The following is a 9,132-nucleotide window of genomic DNA, read 5'->3' as shown; positions in this document are numbered from 1 at the left end:
TCGTGAAGCGCGCTCCAATCGGGAAGGCGGGCGAGGGGCTCGAATGTGAGGCGGGAGAAGATGGCGGTGCGGCGGCAGCTGGAGGCGATGCTGCGCGACCTGCAGCCCGGCGGTACCATCGTTGTGGAGGGGCAGCCGCCCCCCGTGGCACCGGTCCCGGCCCCGGCCCTGGTCCAGGTCCAGGTCCCGGTCCCGGTCCCAGCCCCGGTCCAGGTCCCGGCCCCGGTCCCAGCCCCGGTCCAGGTCCCGGCCCCGGTCCATGTCCCGGTCCAGGTCCCGGCCCCGGTCCAGGTCCCGGCCCCGGTCCAGGTCCCGGCCCCGGTCCATGTCCCGGTCCCGGCCCCGCCGACTTCCTCGTCGCAGCCCGCGGGGCTGGTGTCGCTACCGCGGTGGCAGGGGCTGCTGCTGGAGCCGTGCGCCATGTTCCAGTGCCGCGGCTGCTGGGCCGTGCTCAGCGACTCCCTGCACCTGTGCGCGCACGAGGAGGGCCCGCTCGACATCCTCGTCTGTTACAGTCAGTGCCCGCCTCGGGCGGGGGGTGCCGGGGGGCGGTTGGTGCGGCCGGTCCCGGTTTCAAGGGTCCGTCTTTCTCCTCAGGAGTCACGAAGGACGTGATCTGGGAGGACTCGCTGACGATCGGCCTGGAGGGACCCCTGCTGGGGTGGTGCGTAGCTCGCCTACTGCTTCCTCCGGGCACCGGAGCTGCCGCCGCGGGGCATTGAGCGGGCTGGGCTGGAGCTGGGGTGTGCTGCGGGAGGGGTGAGATGCGGAGCGCCGCTCGTAGCCGTGCTTCACCCGTTGCGGAGCGAGGGAGCTGCTGAACGTGCAGCTTTCGTGTGGTCAGAGCCAGACGTTTCGCTGCTGTCCTTGGTGGAGAGGAGCGGTTGAACAGGCAGCCTGGCCTTTAGGGCTCTTCTCCCCTAAAAGGTCTGTTACCTAAGTTAAAGCATCTCTCTTCGGGTTTTGGTTCGTTGTTTTATATGTGTATATATATATACACACACTATGTTTTGTATGTATATGTATAAAAAATAGTGTATGTATATATGTACACACTGAAAATTATTAACTTCTGCTCTGTTCACAAGGCTACAGTTAGCAACAGGCTTGGTAACTGGGATGAGTCTGATGCGAAGGTTATAAATGTCACCTGAGGACTTACAGAACCCGTAGTTTGTTTGCATGGCACTTAAAGGCTATTTTACTAATTATAGGGCCCAGGAACTTTTAAAATACAAGACTTACTTTTTAATTTTTCCTTTTTTTTTCTTCCTCTCTCTGCATGAGGCAATAATCTGTTTTATCAGGAGGAAAAGTCACATCTGTGATCCGGCACAGGTGTTGTTGTACCAGTGAAATCTTATTTGAGTACTATAGCCTAAACCACACTATGATAATAAGACAGCTGTTTTCTTCCTTCATTGCAACTTCACTTCTTACAGAGATTATTTCTTGCACAACATGTCCAAACATTTTACATTCATGTTCTCTTAGTGTGTAGTGTCTCCTTAAGGAGAAAGCGCTATTATGCCTCGGTTTGCTGTCCTAATAGAACTGCAGATTTGCTCTCCTCTCACAAGCATGCTCTATCTATGGTTTCAGAAGCTTCTGTTTAATACTATTTTCCCCTTGCTCCTTTTAGTGCTTACCACACATTGACCTGTCAGTTGTGCGGCTTGGCTCTGGGCTTCATTCTTTATTCTGCCTCCAGGGAGCTGGCGTATCTCCGAGGCTTCTTCTGTTTCTTCAAGGACAGCATCCTCTGGTGAGCATGCTCTGTTCTTATGGCCAGTGATTTCATGGCCGTTTGTCATTACAACAGGGTGTACAATTAATCTACAGCTCCTTTCAACCAAGCACGTTGATGTGGGGTTTTAATATTCTCTATTTTAAATTGTTGGTGTTGGCCTGACTCCATTTGACATCAGTGGCCTCATGTAACATTGAGGTTTAAATGTAGTTGTTTGCAATACTGAAATCCCCTTCACTTCCAGATTCAGTAAGCTAACATAAGGTGTCAAAGTAGTTCCATGATAGCCTGAGGACTTGACTATAGTAAATGTAAATTACTTACAGTTGGTGATGAGAGGATTTTATGATTTCCAAGTAAAACCATTCTTCGTTTTTAATCTTTTCATGGTGAACTGACTTCTTTTGGCAACAACTTTGTATCTGCTTTAAAAATAATCTTAAAATAATCCATCTAAACAATGAGGTTTAACCATGACAAGTGCAAGGTCCTACATCTGGGTTGGAGCAATCCCAGGCACAGCTACAGGCTGGGCAGAGAAGAGATTCAGAGCAGCCCTGTGGAGAAGGACTTGGGGGTGTTGGTGGATGAGAAAATGAACATGAGCTGGCTTCAGTGTGTGCTTGCAGCCCAGAAAGCAACTGTATCCTGGGCTGCATCAAAAGGAGCATGATCAGCAGGTCAAAGGAGGTGATCCTGCCCCTCTACTCTGCTCTTGTGAGACCTCACTTGGAGCATTGTGTGCAGTTCTGGTGTCCTCAACATAAAAAAGGACCTGGAACTGTTGGAACAAGTCCAGAGGAGGCCATGAGGAGGATCAGGGGCTGAAGCACCTCCTGTATGAAGACAGGCTGAGAAAGTTGGGGCTATTCAGCCTGGAGAAGAGAAGGCTGCGTGGAGACCTCATAGCAGCCTTCCAGTATCTGAAGGGGGCTATAGGGATGCTGGGGAGGGACTCTTCATTAGGGATTGTAGTGATAGGACAAGGGGTAAAACTTAAACAGGGAAAGCTCAGGTTAGATACTGTCCTGGGTTTGGCAGCAGCAGCCATTTTTCTCCTTCTTAGTAGCTGGTGCAGTGCTGGTTTTTTGACTTTCAGCCTGGGAACAGCACTGATAACACCAATGTTCCTAGTTGCTGTTCAGTAATGTTTACTCTGACCAAGGACTTTCTGAGTCTCCTGCCAGGAAGGAGGGGAAGCCAGGAGGAAGCAGAGACAGGACCTGACCCAAACTAGCCAAAGAGGTATACCATACTACAGCACATCATGCCCAGGATGCAGAACTGGGAGCAGTTACTGAGAAGGCCCAGATCGCTGCATGGGTCAGGCTGGGTTAGGGTTAGCGGTTGTATTTTCTTCCCTTGTTATTTCCTTATCATTATTATTACTAGTGGTAGCAGTAGTGGTTTGTGTTATATCTTAGTTACTGGACTGTTCTTATCTCAACCCATGGGAGTTACGTTCTTTCCATTCTCCCTATCCCTCCAGGAGAGGGGGAAGAAAGAAGCGGAGGGAGGGAGTAAGCTCCTGCATGGTTCTGAGTTACCAGCTGGGCTTAAACCATGACATATAAGGAGGACGTTCTTTACTGTAAGGGTGGTGAGGCACTGGAATGGGTTGCCCAGGGAAGTTGTGAATTCTCCATCCCTGGCAGTGTTCAAGGCCAGGTTGGATGAAGCCTTGGGTGATATGGTTTAGTGTGAGGTGTCCCTGCCCATGGCAGGGGGGTTGGAACTGGATGAACTTAAGGTCCTTTCCAACCCAAACCATTCTATGATTTTAATTCAGCTATGGGTGTTTTAACTGCTTTTCTTGGTGTTGTTTCTCCTTTTGTTTTCCAGTTACCTCTTGAAATCCCAAATAGTAGTAGAAGCTTCTAAGATGGATTTTCCTCCTGAGACCTTATGGGAACGACTGCAGACAGTAAGTTTCTACATTAATTTGTATGGAAAATATTTTTAAAAATTAATTTTTTATACAAATCCAAAAATATTCATACAATTACTTTTTAAGTGCACAGGATGGAGGAAATACTGACTTATAACACAGTGACTGACTTAAATATGTAAGACATGCAAAACATTTTCTAGAACCACTTATCTCCAAAACATATCCAGTTCTAGCTATTTTCTTCTGAAGTGTGTTATCCTTTTATCTCTGTACTTTGAAAAGAAGCGTTTAAATTGGATGTGTTTTTCTGTAACTTGGTTAGTTATTGTCTTAGTAAATTGTCTGTCCCATAGCTCAGAGTTACTGTGTGTAGGAGACAGTGTATCCAGTATTCACATGTATTTAGTATTCACATTAACTTGTTTCTTCTTAGCTCCTGTTTTAAGCATGGAAATGGGCCCATGGCATTTCTTAAGTTTTGCCCTCTTTAAAGTCATCTTCCAGTGTCTGACTTTAAGATCAGTGTTTTTACAGGTCAGGTGAGGCTAAAATGCAAAAATCCTATCCAGGCAAGACTTAAAGTTGGGACGCATTATTCTGAAGTAAAACAATAGTAGTTCTTGATTGCAAATAGAAATCATGTAACTGTGGGGAGTTTGCTTGTTGAGTAGAACAAGAGCAAGAATCTGGTCTTTGCTTTTTGAGACACAATGTCAGCAGGATTTTCCTCTTGGGTTTTTGATGTGTTAACTTAAACCCCGGGCTCTGGAAATGGCATTTTTGAAGGACTGTCCACCTGTTTTCCTAAGCTTGTGATGAAACAGTCTGTCCTCATATTGTAAGAGAAGGTCTCTGGCTGTGTAAAAACAAGAGCTGGGGAATATTGGATTGACTGTAAAAAAGTTCCAGCAACTCTGTCTCCTTGAGTATTTGCATGCATCCCTGCAAGGGCTGTGCTGTCACATTCATCTGTCTCCCTGTAGCACAGGCCTGATTTGGGTGCCAGTTTTCGCTGTACTAGGCATGCAGTATAGAGATTAAAGCCCAGTATAATTTTCTGTCTTAAAAGTCAACTGCTCTTCAACCACTGCAAGTGGGGTCCACATCATTCAGAGATCCAGTGTTAGGATATTGCTCTGTAGTCTTAATATTCCTAGTTCTCTCTTTTCTTTCTAGCTGAAGGAAAAGCTTGTGGAGAGCCACACACGCATAGAATCACTGGTGAAGATGCTGAAGAAACTGGAGGAAAAAAACAATGGGCAGAAAGGCAGAGATCTGCAGCAGATGCAGCTGGATCACTCCCAGGATACGAAATAGTCAGGGTCAGCTAGTAATACACCATTTCAGGAACTGCTGGAGTTGTTTCTGCATCTCTGCTGAGTTTATTCCTTACGATGAACTAATGCACCAGAACAGCTTTGAGGGTTGATCTGTCATGTTATCTCTGCACAGAAAGAACAGATGCTTAAGTGCATCCCTTCAGTCTAAGAACACCTGAATATCTGACATCCTGAAGATATACTTGGAAAAACGAATAGCTCACCCATGCAGCACATCACTCTCCGAGACACTGTAACAGTGATTCTCTCTAATGACTTCAGGGGGAAAACCAGGCTTTGAAATACAAAAATTAGTTTTCTGCAACATACAAAACATACTAAGATGACATTCAAGAGGAGCTGTTATAAACTGAACATTCTTGTGGAGATCTAAAGTTCTTGTCCTACCCTTTCATAGAGATACCTTGTTAAGAGCAGCCAGCTGTTGCCATTAGCTACATCTGGTACATGAGGCACTACTAAAGGGTGTCCTGATCGGTTCTTTTAGACTTGCTTCTGTGTGGCCTGCAAAAAGAGCAAGCTAGCACAGCCTAGAAGCTGTAGAGTGCTTGGTGCATGAATGTGCACCAAGTGGCACAGTGCTGGCTGGAGCACAAATTTTTGGATTTCAAATTCCAGGGAAATACATGTGCCAGCCACCAGTATTTCTCTCTGTTTTTAATGGGTGCTGCTTCTTTCCAAACATCTAGAAAGTAATTTGATGGAAAAGAAGGAACACCTGTTGGTTTTATGACAGAATATCTTTAACCCCAGTTCTTGGTATTTGGAAGATTAAAGGTCAGTTTTTTCTCCCTTTTGTTGCCTAAAGGACTGATGCTTTAAACCTTCCATAAAGTTTAGTAGTTGTATGTAGTAGTCTAGAGAGGACTGTATTTACTTCATTAATTCTAGTGATGCAATTTTCCATCCCCTTACTTCCATATATGACTGGCAGACTGCACTCCCCATTGCTGCTACTGCCAGTACTCCCTGTATTTAATGTTGTTAATTGTTGTGTTTGCAAAATAACTCTTGTTGTGGGCTTGGAGCAGGGAAGGCAAAACTTACTGTAAAGCACTTCAGAGGCTTCAGGGGGCCAGCCAGTACCTACACTGCTACTGCTTTTTCATGGAGAGTTTGGATTGTCTCAGTTCGTTCTGATGAAGCCATAACTTGGAATACCATCAGCCGTTCTGCAGAGAGAAGAGGGGTACTCTCTGTTAAATTCTACTATTGTATGCTATATAAATGATTTTATTGTTAGTTTTACAAATTTGGTATGCATAAGTGCAGAAATACAGCGCTTTTCAATGACAGCTAAGCTCAGGATATCAAAAGTACCTACCTGAAGTAAATGTTACACTCTTGTGAGATCTGCTTCACTGCTTGTAATGACATGGTAACTTCTCTAAAATGAGCTTTATCCTGAACCCTTCACTGGAATGTTGTTTGTCAGAGTAGTCTCTGTGTATATGCATGTACAGTTTGGATTTGTTGTATTTGATTATTTCATTATTCAGAACAAAGTAAATTTATCTGCCTTCCAAGAAGTCATGAGGCTCCTGTGCCTGAGGTCTGCTGGGACAGCTGGACCCACAGCAGATACACAGCTTGTGTAGGTTCAGCCCAATTGCTGGGTTTGCACAACGGTACAGAAAGTACAAACACATCTCAGAAGTGGAGTGTGTAGCAAATCGGTTAATTTCTCTTCTGAACAAATGACACATCCAGTTTTTAGTGCATTCTCAGCCTGTGCTGCTTTATTGCTAAAAAATTTGTATACAGGTGCAGAGTTTCCAAGTTCATTTTTAAACAGTTCCTCTTTACAGTGTCAAAAGAATAAAATCTTATCTTGAAATCCTCAAAGATGCATAGATATAAAAGCAAGCTGCCTTTTGGAAAAACATCAGATTTTGCAGGGAGACATTCTTTCACTGTTACCATGTAAAACATGTGCAACGGGAATACATAGGTCCTAGCGACACCAATAATTACTAACCCATGTGAGCACAGCATCAGTTCAACATAAGAAGTATTTTCTAGTTTGTTCTTTAAGTACTAAAGTAATCTTTAAGAATCTAACACTAATACTTCTCCTTTGCTGTTGTACCATGCTTTTGAAAAGGAGATCATCTTCACTGACATCCTAAAGTAGCTTATTCCCAGGTTTTATATTGAGGGGAATAAGCATTAACAAAGGATACAACTGCTTACTCACCACACCAAAGAAAACATGAAAGTTTAAAAGCATGCAAAGTGTTCTAAAGAATACCCACTCAGAACTAGGTGACCATGGTTAACCGCTGAGCTAAACTTGTTCTACAAATTCCCTTTTTGCTTGAAGAAGTTGGCTCAAAGGATTTCATTTAGTCTAACTTCTGATGCCATAAAACAGTCATCTTCTCTTAGAACATTCCTAGCTTCATTTGGCAATTCTTCTAAGCCTAAAAAGAGCATTCATGAGAAAAACACAACCCCCTTTCTAACCCAAATCATGGTGCTTTGTGGATGGTTGGCTATGAAAAGCATGAACAGGAGTTAACTTGACACACAATTTCTTCCTCCAAGACACTTTCTATTTAAGAGAACTGTACCCCTGTACATGGAGAAGTGTTCTGCACAAGTTAAGCCCACCTACAAAATTAAGCTAAACTAGAAGTATGGAAATGGGCACTAAAAGCTAGTATTCTACATGTCTGAATACAAAGTTAAACTTGGAAAAGTATTAGTGACATAGGCTATGCCACACGTTCTAGGTTATTTTCAAACTGCCAGCAGAAATTCGCTTTACTGTCCCCTGAAAGACTTGGGAAGCATTTCAGAGAACACACTAAAAGCCTACAGAAAGATGGCACCCAAATTCCCTTTTGTGAATTAAAGTGAAATAAAGGAATTTTAAGTGAAATATTTCCCTTTCCTTAAAGGAGAAGTGAAATATTTCACTTAAGGGAATTTCACTTTCCCTTAAGTGAAATAAAGGAAAACCAACACTATTGCAACCTGGGTTGCAGAAGAGAAAGACTTTCAGTGCTCAAATCTCAGTTACTGCTTTTAAAAATCTCTTTAAAGAACTTAAAACTATATAAGAAGATTACCAGTATTTTCGGGTTCATTCCTGCCGGTGCCTTTATTGCTGGCTGGTACCAGTACGCTTCAGTACAGCTGCCTGTGTGGCTAGAGAGTTACCTGAAAATACTGTCTATTCAAAAGCTATTCAACACCTGAAATGTGTGTACTGTGCTTATTAATTTCAGTCTTCAAATAATTTCTCTCACCACAAGCAAGTTTATTATCTACTCTCTGCTAAATACTACACTCAATTTGAATCTGTGATTTCCATTACTTGTTTGCTTGTTTGGTTTTTTCCCCCACCAGTTGCTTTCCCCTGCACCTTGTAAGAAACTCTGCACCCTTTTCCTTGCTACAGCTGCAGCAGGTGAGAAACCTCATCTCGCCCCTAAACATGCTTAGTCCATGCCCTGCTTTTTACATGCTCAGGACACTACTTTGAACCAGACAAGAGGTTATAAAGGCGAGTTCTGCTGATCCTAGTTCCTGATTTACAGTTTTGGTGCCATGCTTCTGTCCCCACCTATACATTCTGCCCCTTTCTCTACAAGGGCAGCACATTCCCTAAAAACCAAAAAACCCCAAATCTGAGAATCAAAGCAGGAAGTTCAAGCTATTGGTATATTAATTCCTATTGCTTCATTATGTATAAATGCATATCTCAATTTACTGGTAATAACTACGTTACACTAGACATTTTGAATCATGCATAATTAGAATACTAGCTCTAAGATTTGGTTTGTGGGCCTGTGCCACTTGCCTTCAGTTTCTCCATGCAGTTCTTCATGCCTAAGGCATTATGAACTAGCCACCTTTACTTTGACCTGCAAGCACACTCACTTGGAGGGGAAGTGGAGAGAAGCACACAGAATTTACATAGGACACAATAAACACTAAATTACTTTTTATCTTTAACTTTAGATGTTGTAAAGCCGTAGGGAACCTGTCTATATTACAACCTGGTACATGGGCTCAGACACAGAAACACACCCTGCCTACATCATGAACATTGACACCTTCTCCAAAACGCAGGAGAAAGTACAGAGCAGACTGAAAGGGAAGAAATGTAAGAATCCACTGTTGGTGTTCTGCACTGTTAAACG

General features: G+C 43.8%; 1 protein-coding gene across 1 annotated transcript; it reads left to right on the top strand.

Moving 5' to 3' along the window:
- The first annotated feature begins 44 nt into the window (after positions 1-44).
- OIP5 (Opa interacting protein 5) lies at positions 45-6,510 on the top strand. Its single transcript, XM_034062473.1, has 5 exons — positions 45-514; positions 598-664; positions 1,643-1,765; positions 3,593-3,674; positions 4,818-6,510. The coding sequence occupies exons 1-5, from the start codon at positions 61-63 to the stop codon at positions 4,956-4,958; spliced, it is 867 nt and encodes a 288-aa protein (XP_033918364.1). The 5' UTR covers positions 45-60; the 3' UTR covers positions 4,959-6,510.
- Positions 6,511-9,132: the final 2,622 nt, after the last annotated feature.

The sequence above is a fragment of the Melopsittacus undulatus genome, chromosome 4 (assembly GCF_012275295.1).
Source record: "Melopsittacus undulatus isolate bMelUnd1 chromosome 4, bMelUnd1.mat.Z, whole genome shotgun sequence".
In the NCBI taxonomy this organism is placed as follows: Eukaryota; Metazoa; Chordata; class Aves; order Psittaciformes; family Psittaculidae; genus Melopsittacus; species Melopsittacus undulatus.
The sequence above is the reverse complement of the archived record's forward strand: the minus strand, read 5'-3'. Positions and strand labels throughout refer to the sequence as shown.

What these genes read in the sequence shown, in the direction of transcription:
- OIP5 (XM_034062473.1), top strand. Translation starts at nt 61, where the DNA reads ATGGCGGTGCGGCGGCAGCTGGAGGCGATGCTGCGCGACCTGCAGCCC. An exon ending in CGACATCCTCGTCTGTTACA is followed by an intron (nt 515 to 597) that starts GTCAGTGCCCGC and finishes CTTTCTCCTCAG; the next exon opens with GAGTCACGAAGGACGTGATC. An exon ending in TATGGGAACGACTGCAGACA is followed by an intron (nt 3,675 to 4,817) that starts GTAAGTTTCTAC and finishes TTTTCTTTCTAG; the next exon opens with CTGAAGGAAAAGCTTGTGGA.